We start from the raw sequence: 27,053 nt of genomic DNA on the forward strand, positions 1-27,053 counted from the left end.
TTCATAATCTACTATATATTATGAGAAGTGGTCATCTTTTTCGTGTCTGTGTGTTTGTATGTACCATTGGAACATTGCAACCAATTTCATAAAATTATGAATTGGTAGATTTGTATTAGTTGTCTCGTGAGTGCCTATAAACAGAATAATAAAAAATATTATAATAATAAAAAATCTTTAACACTAATAATATTTGGGGAATTTTCTTTCTATTACAGCGTACCATTCAGTTTATCAATGGAGCTGTCTTGCCTGGACTCGAGTCGGTGAACTGAACATTCTATATACCTATTGTTCGGTCTTATCCGAGCGAGACTGTCATCTAATAATCAAAATCATAATTTACGATCAATATTGTTCAACGTTCAACAATAACTTCACAGGATTCAAAATTCGGTTACAATTTTTATTATTAATTACCTATTGGTCTTGTGGTATATCAATATAAATTTCAATACTATAAAAGACTAAGGGCGCATTTTCATTGGTCGATAAGTCGGTTGTTAGCCCGATTGCGGGGAGTACCCGCATGCGAGCTAACAACTAGTCAGTCGATAACTCGGTCGATACAAAGCATGCGGTGACTCGCCTCCGTTCAGTCATTTATTAGACGTCATCAATACTACGCGCATTATTTATATTATTAACGCAGCGTGGGAATAAAATGGCTGAACGGTTTTCGGATTCACAAATGCTCCATGGCGAGTACGTCTGCTTATCTCAAAACCCACTGCCAAACTGTAGGTACCTAATTCTCTCGCACTTCAAATGCGAGCTCTAACGACCAGTGAAAATGGCTCCCCGCATTCGGGCCTTATCGTATGCGTTATAGAAATCACCCGCACCCCGTATGCGGGCTCTGACGACCAGTGAAAACGATAAACTCTTTGCGGGCCCTATGGCATGCGTTACAGAAATCTCCCGCACCCCGAATGCGGGCCTTGTCGACCAATGAAAATGCGCCCTAAAGCATTTAGAGCCTCATTGCATAAATTGCATATAGAAATTTTTTATATAATAATCGATTTTAATACATAATTTTTTTATTCTTTAGAGCCCAAACACTGTGGAATATAAAAATTAGAACAAAGTATGTTCAAACTAGATAAAAATAAGAGGTGAATATGCAAGATTTATAAATTATCTGTTGCATATATTTTACATCTCTCATCGCCTCATCCCTTGTTTATGTAATTTAATTACACTTTGGCATGCTTTTCTTGTTTAATACCGCTTGAGCTCTTAGGAACACAACTAAATCGATTGATCCTCATATTTTAATTAGGTTTAGATTACACTACTTTGACATTTATTTATAGCATATAAAGTATCATGTAAAGCAATGGAATAACATTAAATATAATTGCAGTAGTAGGATATAGGAGTTGAAGGAATTATGTATTGGCAGGGAAAAATTTTTTCATGTTTCATCTATTTTTCTTTTAATTTCTCTAAAATTTAAGATCTATTTAAGTTATAATATTCCCTTAAAGATTGTGGAGGGGAACAAGTTTAGTATCGAATAGGATGGTGTGGAGACTGTATATCTTCGCTGAAATAGTTACAGATCGAAGATATGAATAAGAATTTATTTAATTTCGTTTAAAGATCTTACATCAATGCTACTCTTGGACTGCCCCTTTCAATACTTAACTACTCCTAAGTATATTTGTTTCTACCTATTCCTCACCCCCCTCCCGTCATACTAACACGTATTCTGTACGTACCAATAGTCATCCCATACTCCAAACGATTGCACAAAACCATTTTACTATTTTCTATTCTTAAATTTACTTTTACAACTAACTGCCCACCAACAGTTGGCGATAGCATGCCAAAGCACGTTTATGGCATTATCTATTCTCATTTTAAAATTTACAGCAATCAAATTGGTCGTCACATAAAAAATTAAAACTAAAATACGAAACTACATAAATAGTAAACATAATTCTCCAACTGTTTCTAATACCCCCAAACCCCCGAAAGCTTTCTTTACAGTATAGCATTATTGTCAGAGATCAAAACATTAAACTGAATTAAACAGACAAACACATTAAAAAATGTTATAAATAAATTTCTCGTAGTTGTGTTAAAGTGTAGTAAGAAAAATCCTTACGCTGAGCTGTTGATAAGTAAATAATATTTGTTGATACTTTTTTAATTTATTTTCCGACCCTCATTTTCCATATAAGGATATCAAAAAAAAAAATCAAGGTGGGCTGCTGAGATGATAATATGATGAAGATATTCAATTATTAGTTACATGATAATTTTCAATATCGATCAACCTGATAAACAAGCAACATGTTAAAATCTTAACCCACAGCGATGAAACATCTTTATATCTTTGTTGATGTACTTAATTTTCAGGCGGCTTTCAGTTGTAGTTTAACCGTCGGAGGGGATCTACGCCGTCGTAGGCCTTTTCTTCGTAATCCACGTTTTTAGTGAAATCGTACAACTTTGTGGTAACTTTAGCAGTTAATATTATACTTATAATTTATATGTTATTTTAAATAGCATCATAAAAAATTAAATTATTAGTTAGTGAATTTGTGTTTATATTGATGGTAGATGGTGGATGTTGGTAACAGGATATGATCATGAATGGTTAGTTACATTTAGAATTAACATTTTATACTAATTATTAAAAGTATTTATTTGTTTATGTGCCTCGGGGAAATGGCTAACGGTCAAAAATATGTATATTACTTAAAGCGTTTGATAAGTGCCTCTAACATAAATAAGATAATTTCGAATAGGATTTATGTTTTGTTATTTAAATAAATATTTTAATATAAATGTATATATTAATAAATAAATATTTAAAAAATGCCTGCTAAAAGAAATTTTATCGAATATCATATTTAATATATTGTATTCAATTGTAATATGATTGTTTGAACGAAATTTTGCCTCTTAAAATAGTTTTATTTGTATTATTAGTATGTTTAGCATTGTTTTGTGTCAATACCTCGAAGGTCGCTATGTTGCTGGTATTTTCTAAATTACTCCGTCACGACGCTTTGCCTTATAAGTTAACACCAACATATTATATAAAAATATACCTAAGTGACACACGATGTGTACTCAAGAAGGGATATTGTTATAGTTTCTGATAATTCTGTTACAATAGTAAATACATCCTCCTATTTTAGTCCCTTTTAATATTTTCATTAATATATAACTGGAATATACATTTATATTCACACTTAGCTTTAATAATAAATATTTGTCGGGTACTTCGTAATAATGTGACACAAGCGATAGGAAACATTGGCCGCACCTAGGGCATCTTAATCTAATGTAATGTGTTTATGCTTTTGTATGTACCAATTAATGGATTATTGTTGGCAAACAATTGCTTTGCCTACTTAAACCCTAAACCTTGGGTTATTATCTGAGGTCGTTAGCATGGATAGACGTATGGTGCTATAGAAGTATGTAGACATATATATTTTATACTAGTTTGGATTCTCGTTTTCCTACAAAACAGAATTTATTAAAAGTTCCTATGTTTTGAGTGATGTTAAGCGTCTCTGTCTATTAATATGTCTTATGCTAATTATGTATGTTTGTGTATCCTTTGAAATATGATCCAGTGAGGTAGGAAACAAAAATTTGTTATGATATAATCCTTAAATGTTATCAATTCTAAAGAACATAGTAACTCATTTTTTTATGTTTTAAAATTATGCATAGATGAAGTTTAGAACTTTATATCAACAGTCAGAAGTTTCACTTTAACGAAGTGTTTTGTGTCCAATTAGTTCTCATTGTTGGTTTTATTTTATCAAAAATAATGTTGACAAGGAACTATATTTTGTTATATTTACATTATACTCTCATTCAATTTAAATTTCTGTATTGTATTTTAAAATATGGACAATAATGTTTCAGTGTTCAAGTTACTTGTGCTTCTGAGTCTTTCTTATTTGTCGAGCTCTAATGCAAAGTTAAAGATCAACAACGCAACGACTCCTATGGACGGATTGTGCTCGTTATCGAGTTACTTGAGCCAGGGTAACTGTAAATTCTCTAATGAGGGTTTAATATGTAGAAGAGGGTTCACTAAAGAGTGGGTAATGAGAGTAAGGTCAGTTCACAGCCTTATGATTGAATATCTTGAAAAAGGATACCTATTAAGGTAATGCTCTATATCTCCGGTAATATATATTGTTGATTGTTTTAGGTACGATGTAATTCACTTAGAGGTATTGGAATGGCCTGGTGATTGCATAAATATAGATCGCCTTCAGAAATATTTTCCGGAGCTTCAAACACTTGATATAATTAACAGCACTGTTTTGAAATATTTTAAGGGTCATTTTGATTCTACGAGTAAAATAAGGGTGAGTTCTTTTCGTTGATTATTTTTTATATTACAAAGAGTTTTTGTCCCATCCTAGTTCTGTGGGAACTACATAGCATCGTAAAGTCTCATTGTGATTTCTAAGTAATATCACTGTAAAGTTTCACCTACGTCTCTTCTGTAGTATTCGCGTGAAAAAGCAACATACATCCATACAACCTCATAAACTTTCTCTTAAAATATCGGTAGGATCCATGTAGTAAATTAGGTTATTGCTGAAATACCTAATATTACTCACAGCACACAATTATACAGATTTCAAACAGTAATATAACAAACGATAATCTTAAACTAACAATAAGCGGGAATATCAGACTATGTTATAAATATGTATAGAGTAAATTATTTCATATAATATTAATATTTCGTTCGCTGGTGGTACCGAGGAAAGCAGTTAATTAAACACGTCTTTTATAAACATAGTTTATAATGATTTCAGTTAGGTATAAATTTTATGGTTCTATAAAAGATCAAAGCTGAATTGCTCCTCTATTTAATCGTAAATGAAGCATCATACAAGTTTATTCGTCAGCTATCTTTAGAGCAATAATCTATTGTAATTGTTTAGAAATAACTTTGTTTTTCGTTCAGAATAACGTTCTTTTATTAGTTTTTGTTATGTTTTATGATTTGAAATATTAATTAATTTACTTATTTGAAAGAAGAAAAGATGAGAGTTTTTATAATTAAATCCAATTAATTCTTATACGTTTGTTTCATTTTATTCAATGGTTTTGTTTAACTTTTTTCGTTTGTTTTTCTGGGGTCCAATTTAATAATTGAAATTTCACCCTCTTCCTGACAACCGATTGTCGTGAAATATGGTAACTAAATAGTGCGTCACGTCAGAAATCTGCAATCGTTGATTAAAATGTTCTTTTAATAGTGGAGTTAAAACTTTGTATATTTCAATAATATTATCTTCTGTTATTCATTAATCTATATAATGATACATTTTCAGGAAATTATGAGTACATAGTTATTTCCACACATTGAGTGTGTTATGAGATATTTTATTAAAAAAAAAATGTTCCCAGGATTGTGTCTATATAATATTTTTTTTTAGCTTTTAGTACTTACATCTACAAAGTAATATGGATGTTTACAATAAAAGTGTTTAATTTAGAATACTTTTTTATTTTCAAGTTTTCAATATTCAACACAGGCTAGGCTAAAATAGAAAATAATTTTAACGTAAAAGTAGAAAACAAAAATAAGTATCAAAATGAAAAATGATTTTTTTCTTATATACCACAAATATAAATCTGATATTACAAGATTGGGAGAGGAAGCGTCCATTTATCTAAGACTTGTTCTTTAAATAGTAAGCCGTGTTTGTTTTCTTGCAGTAAACAGGGTTTCAAACTTCCAGGCCACCCTTGAGGATTTTTAGCAATATGAGTTTTCAGACAAACCTTTCGTTCACGACAGAGTGTTGTTTCGGATTCTTGAAATTACAAATAGAAATAATACCGTAACATCGCTGAATTTCAGTTAGATATATATAGTAGACTCTTGTTTAGTTAGTAAGTTGTTTAGAAACAGAGATCAATGAATCTGTGAGTTGGCATAAAGCGTCTTAGGCACCATTTTATAATGAGCGAATGAAGAAGCCTTTGATGGTTTAAATCCTTATGGACCAATACCAAGCTTTAGCCGTAGTAACTTTCTCATTTAAATGAAATTGAGATCATCCTTCATTATACTTGTCATAATATTTTACAAACAAAGCGGTGCTCAAGAAACGCTCAACGGCGACTAAGTTCCGTGACTTTAACTAGTCCTCCGATATCCTTACCAACTTACTTACATTGCCTTTCCTGAATTCCGTATCAATTAAAAAGTAATTTAAAAATCTTGTGTATGCTTTTGATTTACTTATTTTTTTTATGTACTGGAACCGACACGATGAGATTATGGAGTTATTATACTCTATATTATTAAATAGTAGGTTAAATCTCAAATATCATATGAAACATCGATACAAGCAGATATCTTTCAAGTTTTAAAGTAAAAGTTACTTGAAGTATCAACAACTTTTTTTCTTCATAGAAAATCGAAATACATGGTATGACATCTTTGTGGGAGGTGCCTTCCGAAATGGTCAAAAGGATGAGGGCTTTAAAACTTTTGGATCTACGGAATAATGTTTTAAGACATATGAAAGCAGATCTGCTGAGAGGGCCACCACAACTTGAAGTAGTTCTTTTAAGTGGTGAGTAAATTATGTTTGCGACAAAGGTTACATTAACAACATTACGTCATAAGAAGCTTGCTTGTAATTGTTATTAATTAAATAAGAGGTTGTAATAGCTAATGATTAAACCATACAAAATATGGGCTTCAATCAGTTGACAAGTCTTTTCTATGTATGGAATTTGAGGTCTAAAAGTTTAAAGTATTAATGCAATGATCTGAAAAATATTAAGGTACGCATTGAGAAAAATGAAATGTTTGGAAAATTTCAATATTGAAGAATTAATGTAATCTCTGACCAACAGAATGTCTGGAGCTGTTTATTTTTTAACATATTTAATTCTAGTTAGATAAAGTTCTAAAAACAAAAATTTATTCTTAGTGAATTTTATCTCTCGAAACGGTTAAGTTATGTACAAAACTTGTTTTCAGAGATAAATCAAAAATGTCAACCTGAAGGATTTCATAAACTTTGTAAATCATATCACGAATAAAGATAGAATCAAATATCTCTTACGATTGTTTGGAAAATTCTAAAAAATAATCAAGAAAGATACTAAGTAACAAATAACTGTATTATCGTGACTCGCAGAATATTTAATGACTATTTTAAAGATATAATAATCGCAAAGAAAAGGTGTAGAGAACTTTATAAAAATCTGAAATCACAATTTGTAGGAACATATAATAAAAAGAAAGTTAAAATAATTCAGGATACCAAATGTTTTTACCGTTAATTCGTTAAATCTCCTATAAGCCTCCCTAAGGCCTAAGCGTTCAATACATATTTTATCGGTTGGCAACCTATTGATAACGATGTTACTGGGATTAGATCAGGATGTGATAACTTAATAGTTTTTGTAGATAAACAATTGTTTCATGTTAAAGCAGCATTAAGAGGCTCTTTTAATCAAAATGTGTAAATCACTGTTATTCTAACAGGAAAATTTATATATCAATTCATTTTTTATATGATTTTCAGTAATAGAATATACGTAATTTCGTTTTTAATATTCAATTCCAGAGGTTACAGACTTAAATCCTGATCGTTTTGACAAATTATTCATTAGATATTTTCTAATTTAAATTTATTTAATGACTAATGAGTTCAATGTTATAAAAAAGCTCGCCTCTTTTAACTCGATGTCAAATTATAGCTGTTTATTGTGCTATCCACACTGATAATTAATAATAATTTGACATTCTGTGTGTTAGAAAGAAAAGCAATTAAAATCATATAAAGCCTCTAATAGACTTTACGTGTAATAAACTACTCTTATTTGTTCGGGTGTGAAATTACCTGATGCAGTACCGTTCTGTCAAACAAGATATCTGTTAAAATTGTCATTTGTTATAGACCGCGTGTATAAATAAGTCGTAAGGCCTTTTCAGCCTTTTGTATAAACCTCGTCAGAGCGAAGTTAAAATTTCTATTAAGTTTCTAGACTGGATCCAACTTCTGGAGCTGTAATATCAGTTCCCGACAATTGTGATTTATCATAAATGTATAAGCTTTTACTCGTTGTAACCTTAAATCATAAATATTGATCGATAAGTTACAAGTATTAGTGTGAATTAGTTGAGATGAACACACTTATATTTCATGAAAAGTTAATTTAAAATAAAAATATATTTATTGCTTTAACGTAAACAGAAACACCTATTTCAATCAAGACGAAAGTGTACCAATTTTAAGTAACATAAATGACTGTATTTTCTGTAGCTTAGCGTTTAGCATTGAACTTTTCCAAGGGATTGTATACCTATTTTTTACGTACGTGACATTTCTTTTAATGTAACTGCTAGGCATTTGTTAGTGGGATGTAAGGTACTCCTCGATAGCGGTCAATACTCGCTTCGTCACGATAGGGTTCTGGAAATCATACGTGACGCGGTTAGTCTTTCGGTAGCCAGAGCGCAAAGAGAAATAACCACAAACGAGCGATCAGTAGGTTTTGTGAGAGAGGGCACTAGGACTATAAAATGTCACGCCTTAATCCATCCTTAATGCGGCTATGGATTGGACTATAATGATGGATACGTATGAAAAACAATAGAAAATCCCCGAGGATATTTGTGCGTCGGCCTCCAGACCAGACATATTTATGTATTCGCGAATTTTAAAGTGCATTGTGATGATAGAGCTTTTGGTTCCTTGGGAAACCAACATCCCCAAAGACCATACCATCGAGGTCAACAAATATTACGAGCTCACAAACGAACTCACTCGAAATAGATTCGTCGTGGATTTACACGCGGTAGATGTGGAAGCGAGAGGTATAACGTCTAAATCTCTCTACAACCTACTAAAAGACTTGGGCCTGTCCAGAACTCACATCAATTCGTTCTTGGAACGTACTTCGTAGGCAGTCCTAGTAGGTTCTTTTCAAATATGGTTAGGTAGGGAGAGGAGCTTGGACAGTGAAGGTGAGCGTTTAACGCGCGTTAGTTAGGGGCCCCTTAAAACCTACACCTGGGTCGCAAGTCCCAGGCACTGTTGAAGCTCCTCTCACTGCAACGCGATGGACCCGGCACTCGCACGGTGAATCCATTGAATGCTAAGAGGTTTCGTCTCGTCACAACACGTAATGACTGACAGATGTACTTTAACGTCAAAGAGATCCAATATTTAATTTTCCTATTAGTCTACACTTATGAACGGAGATTAAAAAGTTCTATCTAAGTCAAAGAACCCTTATAAAACTGAGTTCTAAATCTCCGATGCAAAAAGAGGAGTTTTGTGAGATTAACTTCAATGTATGTGATTACATGAATGTATGCGTGTGTGCGTGTTTACATGTTTACGTGTATGCGTGCATGCGTGTATCTGGCTGTGCCTGTAACATCGTAGATCTCAAACAGATTTCCCTATATTGATGTGACTTTCTTCATTTGAAAGCCAGTTCTAATCTGTTTTCCAAAATAAGGTAAGGCATTTTTAACGTATAATTATTGCCAGTATAATTGTTGAATGAGACTAAATGCGTTGGACGTTTTATAATATATAATACAACATACTTTATATCTATGTTTCAGGTTTATTTAAAACATATAAAATTAACGAAATTGTGTTCTTATAAGTTCAATATGAATTAATTTTCATTTTCCAGATCGGTTTATGAAATTAACGAAGTCTTATTAAAGAGAATAGGAATACGATAGTTAAAATATTTTAAAGTCTTTACTTTTATTGAAACTCTAATTGTGTTTAACAGTCATTGATAATAAACCCTTATATTTAAGAAACTTTTTTTTTTAATTTTCATTCGCACTGACTTAGAAACCATGGAAAGGTTTAACTTTGGCGTTTGTTTGACTGATTGACAGTAGAGATTTGAAATGAGGTTTACGGTTGAAGTTATTAGACTGAGATCGTAAATAATATTATTAAATTTCCAAAATTTTGTAAAAAACAACAGCAAAAGTACGATTTGTTAAAAAAAAATTGTGTTTTTTAAATATTTTTAAATTATATTCTAAATCTTGAAAAGAGGTTTTTTAACTCTATGGTACTTTTCAAGACCCACCCCGCAACATTTATATCCACACTTTACCTATGAGTATCTCATAGGTAAACTAGTTTATTTTATTTAAAGGATAAATAATTTGATTACTAATATTTCGATGTATAAATCTGGATGTTTTTTTCGTATAGCACGTGGAAGTCGAAATACATATGTTGTTAATACAGAAAATTAATTATATTAATAAATTGGCATCGTCAACAAATTAATTAATTAATTAATTCGTAAAGGAAGCTCATGTCAAAGACGATTTTGCAAAGGTCTAATCATTATTAATGTTGTAAAATATTGCTTGAATTTTAGGATCGTGTTAGTATAATAATTTTAATGTTTGATTGTTTTATGTAATCTATCTCATATTAAATACATTCTAATGGGGATTCGACGTTCTATAGAGAATTCTTAGAACAGATGTTATTAAGTTAAAACCTTTTCATGTATTGTGTTTGAAGTACAATTATATTGAAAATTATTGGGAACAAGTTAGATTTATACGTAAAAAGGAAATAATATATGATTCTGTTAAGAACCGTGACTGTTTTTATATTTCTTAATATATTTTATGCGAAATTTCGTTTCGTATGTATCAATCAGTTGAATTAATATTCCATACTTTTACTTGTCTCGACCTCCTCTTCTTTAACTTTATTTTCTATTCTACTTCGCTAATTTTTCTAGGCCTTGAATCTTGTGCAAGTAGGTCTAGCAGCGATGTACTCGGTGCCAGGGCCGTACCGCCCCTATGTGGGAAGTGTGCGGTGCACACGTTCGCCAAGGCTACAGGCACCCATAGAAATAGGTGTCTATTTTTTATTAGTTGGGAACCAACAACAGTAGTAGAAGCTATTTCACAAATTTAAGTTAAAATAACATTAACCAGAATATGCCACCTTAAGAATGATCTGCAATACAGCGAGTCGTCCAAGGGCAATTATAATGTTCTCATTGATTATTGAATTTCAATCAGTAATCAGCACCATAGTTAAAAAGTTCCATATCAGCGCTATAGTTAAACAGGTATAAATCAACAAATTCTTTCCAGAGAAGTATCGATACATAAGTAGGTACAATAAGTGCCTTGTAAATAACAACTTTAATGTCACTTATGGTATAAGTCTCCCTAGACAATTACGTTTGTAGTTGAGTATTAAGCTTTGGGTTAAGATTTTTAGAATTACTAGCTTAACGTTAAAATAAAAAGAAACGCCCGCTCCGAATGTTTGAGTTTATGATTTACGGATGTAACCCTACCAATGCATGCGATCGATGCAAGTGGGATGCCGGATGGTGTCACCGCAATCAGGGGAGTTCTCAAACTTTAAAAAGAAAGGATCTCTCATACCCAAAACAATTGCAAAATCATTCAAGAGAAAGTGTGTGCAAGATGTGCATTGATTTTTTATGTACAATATATAGTGCTTATGTTTTGGTTTTGACGTGAGTTCGTATGGTACAGACGAAAGGCCGAAGGAAAACCAAAAACTACTTTAAAATTATTTTATTTAGAATAAATGTTTCTTTTTGGACATCATTGTTTGGTTTAGATTCTACATAGTTCAACATACTTGAGAAACAAGAACTTCATTCCTGAGTGTCAATTAATCATGCTTAATACTTGAACATGGGTTCTTATCGACGGAGATTTTTATCAGCTATTTCTATGGGGACGTGTTTATGTAGCTCGTGTAATGATGAGTACCTAATAGTAAACAAAACAAAAAGAAGAAATTACCTGGTTACCAGAATTTTATAAGAAAATGAAAACTAGGAGAAGAACGTAATAAAAATATCACTATAATAATTAAAAATTTGACGGCATTATCATCCCCCCTCAAAGAATCAATAGAAACACAAACCAGTCATTTTATTGATGAAGATGTCATCAACTCTTATTCAAAAACCGCTTCATGTAGCTTCTATGAATTAAATTTTTTGCACAAAAATACCTTAAGTGAATTGATAACGTCAACTTGAATTCATCTTGTCGTACTTAATATGTGTCAGTTTTTTAATTCTTCGTAACGCCTGCACCGATTTAGATATGTCACATGGACCTTCCATGTGCCATAAATACTTTAGATGACGAAAGTCAAGGGTTCGATTCTCAATAACTATTATAAATAGAAAAATATAAAAATGTATTGACATGTTAGGACAATTCAATCTATCATATACCTCAAGAATATGAAGGACAACATAATATATGACACGAATGATGCAGATTTAGAATATATTCTTACTTATAATGAGATCTAAGACATCCGCGAGTTTAGATTATTTAAATATTCCTACTTATCTTGGAGATAAGAGCCACAACGAAATAATTTCCACACTAGGGACCCAAATTCAACACTTTTTTGTTAATTAAACATCTAAAAAATAAACGTTTTTTGCGTAAGTACCGTGCGCTAGCCATAGTTTAAATTGAATAGTAAACGATGCAAAAAAATTCAATAATCATACAACTTTGCTCTTCAGTATTATATAAGGATTGTATAAATATTATTCAACCTCTACCAAAAGGTGGGATTTAATATTTTTTACCAAAAAATTTTGGACATAAAACCATAGTCTGAATGAAGATTTGTCATGACAAAAGGCATGCCTTTATACGATATATGAATTGATATAATATAAAAAATATACAGCGTTCTACTCCCTTTGTTCACTGAATGTATGACATGTGATGTACAAAAGTAGATATTGTAAGCGAAATTTCACAGACCATCGATGTGAATATGTAAGTTGCGTTAGGTGATTGAACGAAGTTATAGAGGTTTTTGAAAATCTTTAGAAACGACGCAAAATTTGAGGATATTTTAATTAATGCCACGAAAATTGATGAAACAATAGATGTTGAGACTGAATTCGAAATTCCTGGATCATGACTCCTAAGACGTCGTAAGACTCAAAATAATTATCACAATGAAATTATCACAACTATATTTAAGCCTTTATTTAAACTAAGCGATTAACAAAATTACCCTCAAATAAGAAGTAGTTGTCATCGCTTGCAGGAAAAACTTTAAGTAAATGTTTTGATTGATATTATTGTTTGATGATTTGTGTAAAGAAATTTTGTCATTGAGTCTTTTTTTTCATTAATTTAATATTAATAGAGAAAACTGTGGGATTTATATGTCTAAAAAATTTACAGCTTTATGCCCTAACATCACCATTCCATTATAAATTTTGCTAAATATGCGAGTTACCGCAGCAAGCGTGGAACCATCGTTATCTAAATAAAAAATATTATCAAATATGTCAACAATATCCATAGAAGGGGCTATATTGGAATAAATTGTTGTTTACGAAACTATTAAAGATTTTTCAAATAGACGGTGGATATCTTGTAATTTACATAAATAAACGTAGATAAGACGTTATTTCTTGAACATTTCCAGCTTTTGTTATTTTTTTAAACATACCAAATTGATACTGCTGTATTAGTTAAATAGATACTTAAAAAGTTAATATTTCATTATAGATGCTATCACATATGTCACAAATAAAGTATAAAAATATGATTTTCATTTCATTTTTCACAGTTATTGGCTGGCGGAAGCAAATTAATTGTACCTACGAGTATTTTTCAAAATATATAGATTTTTTTATATTTAAACATTAACCGGATAACGTTTCTTTTGTTTCAAAATCACAATTAATAAAAATGTATCAGATCATTGTTTTATTGATTGATAATGTATTGGCGCGTCCCTTCCCGAGGCGTAGACTTATCTTGTCGCACGACTTGAAGTGTTACAATCACATACCACGCCAAATTTCATACCGTGTAAATAAAAACGAGTGTTTTATATGGTCAATCATACAAAATACTTTCGTGTTGAAGTGAACTTCAGCTCACGTCTCAGTGATTTGACTTTGCTGTAAAAACAATTGCATGTCCGTTCATGGTCTCGTTTAACTGTAGTACGGTTGGTTAAAGAATATAATTAAGAGTTTTTACAACTAGATGCGACATGACTTGGCTGAATACATAAGGAGAAAATTATGTTTCCTTTTGACGTTTTGGTCTTGGCGTCCTTCCTTTTAGATGCACAATTTTACATTCATTTGTATTTTTTATTACTTTTGCATTTTAATGCTGGCACCATCAACAAGAATTTTGCAGGTTAGCAAAAGGTTATCCAGCAGAATTGAAAGAATATGATTTTTATGTATATGTAATTACTATGTAATTATCTAGGTACTCAGCCTGTCACTTGACATATGTATATATAATTACTATAGGAATATAAAAAAATTCATTTCGAATAAATTTTTAATTAATAATTATTTTTATATTATCTTCTAAAAAAACCCACGTATTTGTAAACTGAATAATGTCAAAACATAACGTATACATCAAACAAAGACGAAGCATCACCTACGGTCCCACAAAGCTACTTATACTAAAGTTGATATGAAAACTGTTTTATGTTTTGGCTGGTCGATAAAGAACCAGTTCTTGTAAGTTCAGCTGACGATAATTTAGCGGTCCATCAGTTTGTTGATTGTAGTTGACAATTAATTTCCACCCAAACGAAAAAGCTCTAAAAATAAATGATTCGTTAAGTAATTCCACTACTAAAGTTAATGGTATTATCCTATTTATTTCCTTTTGGGAATTTCCTATCAGAGTTTTATGTCTATAGTTAATTGGTGATATCTCTTTCGAACCACTTTCCTATTTTTATCATTTTCATTTGCCACATCAAACACTTACAGTAACGGTTCTTTACAACTATTAAGGGTTGTAAGTTACTTAAAAAAAGTCTATTCAATTTAAACTACAATTGAAATAAAATCGCAACAAAAATAAATTTGTTGTAGAATAAGGGAAATATGTACTACGTTTATTCACTTTTAATCATATTTTTTTACATATAAAATTGTTTGCCATGATCAATGTAGCTATTATTACTTAAGAATTTTCTCCTTTTTCATGGGACGCGTAATTTAAAAAGAAGTAACAAAAAGTTGTATTAAATAAATTCATATGGAATAAGCTTATTTAACTTTATAGATAATAATTGGGACTGCAGCGATGGTGGTTTAGATTGGCTGGCGATGGAGAACGAAAATGGTACTGTTAGAACCAAAATCGTTGATTACTACAAATTAATGTGCCATCAACAACTTTACCGAGGAAAACCATTGCATAAAGTAATGGACATTATTAGGGTTAGTATATTAAAATAACCGTTGACCAAATACTTTTTTATACAGAGTTCACTTTAAATGTTTCAATATTAAATGTTCTTTTTTAAATTAATTTGAATAGCCCCGCATTAAATAACGGTAAAGTAATTCATGTCTTTCAGTATTTCATTTTTTTTGTGACTTCCGGATTGGTTGGTTGGTCCTATCAATTTAAGGATTAGGATAGAAAATGGTAATATGCGTTTGGTATGCTGTCACCAGATATTGGTTGGCAGTTAGTTGTAAAATAAATTTTAATAATAGAGAATTGTAAGATGCAAAAATGCGTAAATAAAAATTGTGTGCAGAATGTACTATATATGTAAGTAAAGCGGATGTGCAGGAGCCGCGTTGATTTGAGGTTATATTTTGTATATTTTTTTTTTCACACCAATGTCCTTAATGGGCCACACTTTTTTTAAAAGGAAATTGGTTTGATTTTAAAAGTATAAATGCGTTCACCAACGATTACAGATAATTAATTATTATTTAATTAATCAGATGGTGCGCAACACATGCCCAGAGCCTTGCGTCTGTGCTATGACTCACGTTGTCTCTGATAGCAAGGGCGCCATCATACCTCTCATAACAGTTGACTGTAGTAGAAAACAGCTGGACAATCCTCCCCTCACTCTGCCTCCAAGCACGACTACGTTGCGCCTTGAAGGAAACAAGGTAACAAAATATTGTCCGTTTTTAATTATAACCCTAGGAAGATCCAAATATTAGTTTACTGAGGCGTGCTCTAAAATAATAAATATAGCTAATAAAATTAAATGAGTGCATGAGTATTAAAAATCTCGACAAAATAATAGTCTTACTAAAAGAGAGACTTTTTGAGTACTACACTGCAATTCTCATCCAATCGTATTTGTAGTAACATGACAGCAACCTTAACCATTTGACAAAGGAATATATTATATTGATACATTTAAAATATAATGTTATTTATTAGGGACTGCACAACGAAATTAAATATAATATTAATTGGTGTACAAAAGAAATATGTTATAGTTATTTAATAAAGCGACATTCTTGGTGACATTTGACGGCCAAAAAAAAAACTTTTTTAACTGTTCATGGGACCGTTTTTATAAGAAAATGTTAAAAAATTACTGTTCGATCCTTGTCATTATCAATTAACAATTCTTTAAATATCATATTTATTATATTATGTATAATAAAATGAACATATATGTGCATGGCTCTAGATAAATATGGCAACATGTGTTGATCTGTTGATAGGAAGAAAAAAATTACTGACATCTGTCTTGATAAAGATTATCTTAAAAGCATTTTTCAAATTACATTATTGCAAAGTTGTAAATATGTAAAGATATAGTTATAAGATATTGAAGCTATTCTTATTTATAATGAAAAATAATAATAACTGGAGTGTGGTTAAAAGATTATGTTTCAACAATCAAATTAAATGATTAATACCTAGCCAGCTCCGGTGTCTATAAAAGAAATGAAGGCATTCTTGGAAAAGTTACGTTTTGTAGAAATCGCTCCAAAAATACTTTAATAGGATTGCTATAGTGACGACAAGAGTTTTTAAATCTATCTATTATCATTTGAATGTGATGTTAAAGCTAGTTTGATCGTTTTTAATTACAATTTTTGTGGTAATCAGTTTAAAGATATAAAAGAATATTCTTGAACACAAGTCGAGTAGACTTTTTAAGTACCTTCTGGTTTGCGACTGTTTTAGAATTAGATTAGGTCGGAAGATTTTTAATAACTTTATTTTAACAAATTCGGTAAAACTCTTCTTAAAGTATGTATGTTTTACTTACAACCAAAATTTAAAGAATCCCAAATAATTATTCCTTAGACCGGAATAGTTCAATAATATATATTTATGTGAATCTTTTGAGATTAAGTCATGTAATAAATAGTTTTGTATGTCGGGATATAGAAACAATATCCAGAACAAAAATATAAAAAAAAAACCGTAAGAAATGGCTTTAAAATAGATGAAGTCACGAAGAAATTAAGAACTTTTCTTTTTTTTTTGAAGTTGTAAGGTTTTTGTGACTTGACAGTTTCTGGTTGTTAATAGCAATTTCTAACTTACATCGAAATATGACTTCTTACATCGAAATATGACAATTCTTTATGATTTTTGAACTATTTAATAATTCTATAAACAAGTGGTATTACACACCTTAATTGCTTGAAATTGATACGGTCTAGATAAGGAATTATTGTTCGCACCGAGCACACACAATAGACCCTTCAACAAGCAAACAGAAAGGTTCATTTCGTTAGAACATTTGGACTATATAAATATTTACTCTACGCACACAAAGTGCCGTTCAGTAATCTTAAAGTATAATTCATGATTGTTGCTTGGTGTTGTTGTCGCTTCTAAATATATTGTTTTGGTATTAGCCTATATAGGTGTAAGTGAATTATAAGGTGTTAACATTTATTTCTTTCCTTTTTACTTTAAATATACATTTAAAGTAAAAATTAAGTTGGGTCTTCTATAATCTATATAAACAAAATAAAAAAGTGATTAATTGTTTTAAACCCTGTAAATACTAAGCAAGGTATTATTACTATGTATAAACTTAGTATTAAAAAGAACAATTTAAATCTTTTTCATTTAACAACACCCGTTCTGAAACGTTGTTTGCTGTTAAGAAAAAAAATTAATAATTTCATTTTTAAGATATTTTTCGCATGTCTCTTTAGTTAATGAGGAATTAGTGATTTTAAATCAAATAATGATTGGTAAAAAATTTGATGTGATTCAGCACAATTAAGATGTGTGAACGAGCAAGCATATCCTTGACCGTTTCTCATTTTGTCCTGTCCTAATTTGTCAAGCAATAAAAACTCTGTTTTTAAACTGACGCAAGCAAGAAATATTCCTCTACAAAAATTTGAACGACTTCGATTTTGCTATAAAAATTTTGCTACAATTAAAAACCTTTTTATTTAAAACATAACCCAATCTTATTCTAAGTGGATTTTCGCCCCATATTTACTGATAATATAATTTTTTTTTAAATAAACCTAATATTTTCGGATACACCACGCGTTTTTATATTATTTGAAAAACTTTTTCATCTTCGAACTGGGACGTAAGGAGTTTTTAAAATAATAAAAAACGCGTTGTATATCCGAAATATTAGCTTTATTTAAATGAAGACTCCCGAAGCTCTTAGATATCATGACCGTATTTAAGCTTAAATTTTATAATTATTCTTGAAGTGTTATTTTCAAATTCATATTTTCGGAACAGGAATAAATTTGCAGGTTATATTCTTAATGCAAAAAAGGATCTCTTTGTTGACTCCACTTGTTTGATAAAATCGTTTGCACGACAACTCGTGTAAATATGGAGTTTGACTTCCCCAAAAAAGCTATAAAAAATAAGGAAGGAGGAAAAAATACATGTATATTTGTCGAGGTTTTATTAAATGTTTTATTTTTTTATATGAGAAAAACAAATTTCACGATTTTTAATATTAAGCTTTTCTTCTAAAAAAAATTAGCTTAGCTTTGCTCAAGTAATATTTGTTTGCAATTAAATCTCAATCTGTGTGAAGCTCTGTATTAACAGATTGTACTGTTTGTTATAGGTTACTTTAATTCTAGTCAGCTAAATTGGATAAAATGACAAATGTTAAGATTTTTTACCATTTTATTGCAATCATTAAAATATCTCCTTAAACTCAATTGCCAGTTGTTATAAAAGTAAAGAATCGGGTCTAAATATGAGCCATTGTTAATTTATTCAATCGACTCAAAAGTCGATATCACATAATCATGTCTGGTTTTTGAAAACTAATTTAGAGTAATGTAATTGAACACATACATGTCGTCAGCAATATTGTCTCAATTATTTCAAAATAGCTGGACGGCTACAAGACATGGCCACCTACAATATTAGTACGTAGGATACAGTCGTCACAGCGATCACTTATACCTTAAATCCTCTTAGTTCACATTGTGTTCATTAAAATTCAGTCAGAAATGAATCTTATCCTTATTAGTGGGTATATTCTGGGAAAAAATAGATCAGTGTCCAAAATTCAATTATTTCTAAAGTACGGTAGCCACTTTTTGATTGGGCAGGATGCTTTCTGTAAATGTGTTCTCTCATTTCCAAGAATGTTGCTCGCTATTTTTGTAAATAGAAAGTTACATCGAGTAATTTATTTCTGACGATGGAGATAAAATTAAGCCAAAAAAATGTTCCGGTAAAAGTTATTCTTTGATTTTGTTGGCAGTCGTATTTAATCCTAATAAGATGTCATTTTGATAATTATCCCATATATTTTTTCCTGTCATGACATTTATTCCTGAGAGCATTCTTTACAATCCTATTAAATCTCTTGATTTTGCTTAATTGACTGAAATTCAGCTGTTTTTGCAACTAGTTGCATTGAAAAATTTTCGATATTAGATTCAATTATACTCATTAGTAGGCAAGGCATACCTTATAATTTCATAAAATAGTTTAATTTTCCACTCGAACTGCAAAAAGACATAGAGCGCTAATGCTAAGAAGTACATGTGGGTCATGTCGTATGTCTAGGTGTGTGTAGTGTATGATTTGGTCGTCGTCTCAAGGATGCAGATTCCACCTTATTTAGCCTCTTAAAAACTATCCAATCCTTGACAAAAGAGTTAGTTACGGGTATAGCATTACTTTAAATAGAAAATTTTATGCTTTCCAACTAAGCTCTGGATACAGATTCGATAAGTTATTTTAAAATTGTGACCCATTGTCAGCAAATATAGGTTTAGGTAACTGTTTGCCATTGCGCGAAGGACTCCCCTACATTGAAAAATAAATAAAAGTTCTTCGACTCAGGGACAGATTATTTCTGAAAAGATGGTCACTATTGTTTACGTTCTAAGAATCTTTTTGACTAATCGGGACCTTCGACTCGTTTCATCCAGTAAACTTAAATTACTACACATTTTCCCTTGAATTTCACGATATTTTGAATTAGGTCTGTATTTTCATGGCAAGGACTATGTTTCCATTTTGATTCCACTGAACTGTCATTGTGAACTAAGATTCAGTATGACTCTTAGGAGGTTCATCATAATCGCTATAGATTTTGAAATTACATGGTTATGAATGCAATTTCATTTACGTTTAATTCATAGGATACTTCTTGATCCAAGAGTTCCCTCATAGAGAGATTCCTACATTTTAATTTTAACACATGTTTTATCTTATTTCAGATATCAATTATGTATCTCATTACTGTACTTGTAATCAGCAGTTAAATTACAGAAATTCTTTACTGGCTTTTTTATGTTGGAATTTGTCACATTACGAATAATTTCTAATGACTTTTTTCTTTTGCAGATTAATAGTATCAGGCAACTAGCTCAAGGACCACAGTATAAGAAATTGATGAATTTATTTCTTGATAATAACAGTATCCAGTCAGTGAAAGAGCTAGAAGGGTCAGAATTTTTTTCAACATTTCGGGTGCTTAGCTTAAAAGGAAATATGTTGAAACAGGTATGTTATTATAATATTTTATGTTATTATTAAAATAAATAATAATAAACATATCTAAAAGTCGAATTTATTCGTATTCGTAATTTTGTAAACTTTTATGTCGTAATAAGGAGATGAATAATAATCCTAGATTATTAGAGTTAAGGAAGTTGTTTTTATTTTACAAAACATAAATAACTTTTTTATCTATAATAAACAAAGGTGAAATTTTCAAAATTTTAATATTTTAGTAAAAATCATGGATATAAGTTACATAATGCTGTCCTCTTATTTTTGGCATTCCTTTTAGTCCTTTTCTATATTTAACTTTGCAGATTCAGTCCATCTTTACAAACATTTCTTGTATTTCTAGTGTACATAATAATATGATTGTTTTGTTTACACTAAAAGCGTATTGAATAATCTCATTTATTTGTGAAATCAAAATAGACTTTCAAATAGGAAGTTGTAACAGCAATTATTTAGAACACGTCCTATTAGGTTTCCAAGGCAGAGGACGATTATAATTATAATTTTGAGGATAAAACGGAATTATACAAACACAACCCATTCCACTAATCTAATTAAGTATTATCGAGCATTTCCTGATTATTATGAGGCTTTCTGGAAATTTGACGTTAATCCTTCGCTATGACAAACTTGCTTCATAATTTAATTATGATATAATATGAGAATTAATTCGTCCAAAAATAATTATATCTATTAATACAATAAAATGATTTTATTACGAGTTTCAACTATGTTATTTATGCTAATTATATTTCTGTATAATTTCCTGGTATTTGTTTTTGTTTTGTAGGTAATTTTTAGTAGTTAATCATAATATTAGTTTCTTTCCAATATAACCGATACTTCAGTTGCCACACGCAGTTGTATGGTTTACTGGTGAAGTAAAGTAAGGTTGTTAGATAAGATTGTAATAATAAGTAGATACAATTTGTCTTCTCCTCAATTCGATAACGCAACACGTACAAATAAACACCGTTTGGGAATCAAATCCAAAAATATTTATATATTGTTATGGTTTCATCCGAATTTTTTTTTGATTTCAGATCCCAGTATATGCTTTTGACAAGGCTTTCCAAGGGAACAACGACATTATGCACGTTTATTTAGGCAATAACCCGTGGAGATGTGACTGTCACTTCATACCTCGATTTCAAGGGTTACTCCTTAAATATAAAAGAGTTATACGAGACTTGCAAGATATTAGGTGTGCGAAGTCAGATGATAAAACTATATCGCTCAAGCAGGTAAATTTGTTGTATGTGTATTTAAAAATTTAGTACACAACAATTTTTCACCCGTTTTTCAACGTTTAGATTCAAACATGATATTATATTAAATACGCTCACGTATTACACATATATTTTAAAACGAAATCCTCCCTTGTGCTTTTTGCTGAAGTCGGACAAAAGAAGTTTTTTCCAATAATAGAAAGATTTTTTTTATTAAGGAAACGAAAACGGATATTTTTATTTCTATTAAACGATATACACCAATGTTACCAGTTTAATATATAATTTGTAAGTCAATACATATTATAAAACAAAGTCTGTCTGTCTGTTCGCGATAAACGGAAAAACAACAGCACCGATTATCAAACAGTTACCACCACTCGATAGCGTGATTCTCGAGAAAAGTTTTAGTATTAAATATGTTAAGTTTTAGTATTTATTTTTGTGTACATTAACCATATTTGTTGAAGATGTCGGAAAAACATGTTCCGTCTGAGAGCTTTGAATGAAAACGCTGCCTATAGTCTTTGAGATGTAACAAAATAATATATGGTGGAATTGTGTATCTTATGAAGGCCTTCAGAAAAGTCAGCGGTGGCATTTGTCTATACCTTAAGGATAACATATTATATGCATTTTACAACCTTTAAAAATTGGCATTCCTAAAGCGTTTATTGGAAAGCTATTTACATCGATACGGTATTAAGTCTCGTACCATTTCAAAGTTATCATAATATAAGTTTAATAATTCTCAAAACTGAAGAGGCTATATTTTTTGCAAAGAGCCCGAGCAAAGCCGGAGCAGGTACCTAGTTTAAAATATTATATATTATCACATTTAATTGTATTGTAACTAAAATCGATATATTATAGGTATTCACGATGTTCGTTTTTACTTAATTTATTTATTTGTTTATATAATAAAAAAAAATTCCAAATCCTTAGAATAGTTCTTCTTTTTTATTTCAGTTATTTCTACAATTTAATTAAAAATATATATATTTTTACTTTTGGAGACAGTATTGCTATGTTGTTAGGCAAAGGTTAAAAAAATGTCGTTTTATACAACCCAATATGTTGATTTGCAAAATTAACGGATCGTTTAATAGTATTTTTCAAATTCAAATCATTATTGTCGGGCGTCGTTACGAAATACGAAAGTAACGACGTAAAAATTCTGTTTTCGTAATTACCTATCTGTCCTGATCTCTTTGGTATTATGGATAATAAAATGCAATAGGTTTATTGTTCTTTTGGCTATAAAGAAATAAAAATTCTAAGTCAACGTAGTAAAAACATTGGACCATAATTTTTTACGATTCCTTTGATACATATTACGTACTTCATGAATAAAACGTAGTGCACGGAATATTCTTTGTTTTTATATAGAATTATTAAAAGCAGAAAAAAATAGTCAGAGATCGAGATGTCATTGTACCACACATGTTGGTGAGAGCAAAATGTGGGACCACGTATTTAGACATTAATATATATATAAAAAAAGTGTTGATACCCTGGAAATCACAACATTTCAACAAACTTTATCGCACATTAAATTGAAACATCCGTTTAAAATCTTTGAAATTGTTTTCTATTTTAAAAAGTCGTTTAAATTGCATTTAAAATTTAATTTGATAAAAAAGCTGTTTGATATTTTATATAACTATATACAAATAAACTCATTAAAATTGTAAAAGCAAAATTTGACAGAAGAATAGAAATTTAGGCTAGAATTTTCGACCTTCACCAGTTGTTGGAAGAGGGCTCCAACCTGAAATTAATAAGTTAAAAAGAAACACCATAAGAATAGTATAGTTTCTATAAAGCGTAATTGTTAGCTGCATTATAACTAAATAATGGAAATATCATCTTACAAATACATAAATATATTGCTAATATAAAATGTTAAACATACGTCTGAAATTTATTCTTAAATTTTCAAAATCGTTTTTAGTATAATGTCCGTGCAACATAACCTCAACACTTAACAGATAATAATAAACATAATAATACAGATAATAATAATTAACAACTTGACGTTGCACAGACACAATTAGAAGTATAAACATAAAGGCATACATACTTTTTGTGTTAGCTAAGATGTAACTCAATATCTTTGTTTGTGCTTTGTGGGCAAAGCGACGAAATTGACACTTTGCTGTGTGAGCTAATTGAAATTTATAGAGTTGGCAATGTGACGCTATAGAATTCATTTCAAATTAATAATGCACTGTCTTTATCCATGTAGGTTTTATTGCTTACTAACGTAAATAACAATACCATTTTTGATATCCATGAGATATATGTTATCTAGAATTGTATGTTTAGCCAAAGTTTATATACACTACATAGTTTTTCAATTATAAATATCCGCACTCCATATTATTAACTTTATGAATTCTGAAACGCGAAGCGATTGTATTTAGCGTGGTGATATGAACCTGATCTAGTCACGGTATAGTAACATTTATATACAAAAAAGTTTTTATATATACTACATAAAATTTATTTATAATTTTGTGAGTGAGAGACAACAAAATACTACTACAACATAGTTTATCTTAATAAGCAAAATATTCTTTTTATGCTTAAACATTCTTTTTACTGGATTATTTGAATTGATATCATTTTAAGTAACTTGGATATTACAATAAGCTGAGATAAAAAAATTTAAACATTTAAACGTGAATTTCAGAACGAAGCATTTTATTCGACCAAAAACAAAGAGGAGGTTTTTATTGATTGGAAGCTTTTTGTTTTTTGTTCGGATGCACTCATACATGAATTATATTTTTCTAAAAGTTTTTAACCAACTGCAAAGAGACATCTCCTTATTTGGAAATCTCGATATTAGTTAGAATATTTGGTATTCGTAAATTATTATTTAAAATTAATGCTTCTGTAGATCCTAAATTGCTAGTATGAGTAAAATTAAGATTGTTTATTTATAATTTTTTCCGTATGATTATGCAATTATATAATAAAGCCTTATAGACCATTTTAAAAACGTGATGGTTGAATTTTAGGTGTTTTTATAATGAAAAGTGGCCTTTTATATCAATATTACTCAAAAGGGTATCAACTTTTTCATAATAAGCCCACGTTAACCATAATATTAAGATTTTAAAAAATTGTGTTATGTAGAATCGGATCTAGTCAATGATTATTTAGAGATATATAGACTAAAGACTATAGGGGATAAAAATAAGAGAATCTAGAGATATAGGGGATAGTTTGTTTGTGTATTGTTCCCTTTTTCCCATTAGATAGTGATTTTAAATGTCACTTTTCGCTTTTGAATTGTGGTTTTAAATTAAACATTTCGAATAAAAAGAATTAGTTAACTAAATAACAATACAAATATTGCATGACCTCATTTGATTTTCATTTTTTTTATAATTGAAATTATAAATTGGTTCATTAGGGTAAAAGGTCATACTACGTAAAGGTGAAAATTACATCTTATATATTAAACGTAACTTTCTGTGAGAATACCGAAGAAGCCTTAAACAATAAAGAATTAGTAAACAAAGCCTACAATCATTCCCATTTAAAGATATTAACAATAAGAGTCTTGAAAAATGTAATAATATATATAATTTAGAAATCATATGTACTGTTTCATGCTAACAATTATTAATTTATGTTCCAGATAAGCACAATGCCTCTCAGCACCGTGTGTAGGGCTGAAGTTGAAATGCCTATAAGCACTATGAATATAGTAAACTTAATTTTATTACTACTCATTTTCATAGTTTTAGGACGATTCGTTTACGACTGGCATATGTTTCGGTCAACCGGAAAATTACCCTGGATATCGTCTGTGTTGCCGTGATTATTGCTTCTGTAATATATTTTGTAAAGCATATTATTAATGATTATAATTGGATTTTATTATTTATATACCACAATTAGCTTTATAACAGTTAAAGCAGAAATGTTTTGTGTTGTATTTGATTTACGGAAAAATAATATTAATTTGTGTCATAAATTTAATAGAATGTAAATAAAATTTAATTTAAGGTAATTTTTTTATTGTAAAATGACTCTGTTACGCTTATTATAATATTTTAAAATATTAGTTTGAATTTAAAAGTTGTGATATTTGGATTCTATTGTATTATTGCTTGGTATTTATTATATATTGTTACAGAGATTTTCAAACTTTATTTTTACAAGCGCTTATTTTACTTTTCTTTGCTCAAAATTTATAATTGTATACAATACACTCAAAAATAATGACATAGATGTAAAAATTTTGACTAGAGTACACCGGCGACTCTGTCAGCATTTTTTCAATATTTATATCGTTATCAAATGAGTAACCAAACTCATTTAAATAGAACTAATATTTTTGGATTATTACGCGTATTTTATTATTTTTAAAAACTACATACTCCCGACGTTTCGGTTACTTTCACATCTCGTGTAGTATTTTAAAAAGAGACGAAACCTCTTAGCAATCAATGGATTCACCGTGCGGGTGCCGGGTCCATGGCGTTGCAGGGAGAGGAGCTTCAACAGTGCCTGGGACTTGCGACCCAGGTGTAAGTTTAAGGGGTCCCTAACTAACGCGCGTTAAACGCTCACCTCCGCTGTCCAAGCTCCTCTCCCTACCTAACCAAATTTCTAAAGAACCTACTAGGGCTGCCTTCGAAGTACGTTCCAAGAATGAATTGATGTGAGTTCTGGATAGGCCCAAATCTTTTAGTAGATTATAGAGAGATTTAGCAGTCATACCTGTCGCTTCCACTTCTACGGCGCGTCCTACTTCAATATACGCGTAGTAATCCGAAAATATTAGTTTCATTTAAATGAATACTCGCGAAAGTCTTAGATCTCATTAACCAAACACATCATTGAATACACAGTGCTTATAAAATCTTTTTTTTCAATCGATTTAAACAACGCACCTTTTTTATTACGATTTCAATGTGTCTTATATAAGTTTTAGGTGTTGTAGAATGGACACAGGCAATATACATAGGTGTGCTATGATATTTTTTTAGATTTAGATGTCA

General features: G+C 30.2%; 1 protein-coding gene across 2 annotated transcripts; it reads left to right on the forward strand.

Annotated features, from left to right (window-relative positions):
* Positions 1-2,332: 2,332 nt before the first annotated feature.
* On the forward strand, positions 2,333-26,290 carry LOC116770073 (protein singed wings 2). 2 transcript variants are annotated; one of them, XM_061527880.1, is made up of 9 exons: positions 2,333-2,610; positions 3,901-4,096; positions 4,193-4,352; positions 6,425-6,587; positions 15,119-15,276; positions 15,796-15,969; positions 20,636-20,794; positions 21,847-22,047; positions 25,685-26,290. In XM_061527880.1, exons 1-9 carry the CDS (start codon positions 2,598-2,600, stop codon positions 25,865-25,867), a joined length of 1,407 nt encoding a protein of 468 aa, XP_061383864.1. In that variant the 5' UTR covers positions 2,333-2,597; the 3' UTR covers positions 25,868-26,290. The 2 variants fall into 2 exon arrangements, with proteins under 2 accessions (XP_061383864.1, XP_061383865.1); XM_061527881.1 differs by having other exon boundaries at positions 2,334-2,468.
* The last annotated feature ends 763 nt before the right edge of the window (positions 26,291-27,053 follow it).

The sequence above is a fragment of the Danaus plexippus genome (genome assembly GCF_018135715.1).
Source record: "Danaus plexippus chromosome 13 unlocalized genomic scaffold, MEX_DaPlex mxdp_15, whole genome shotgun sequence".
Lineage (NCBI taxonomy): Eukaryota > Metazoa > Arthropoda > Insecta > Lepidoptera > Nymphalidae > Danaus > Danaus plexippus.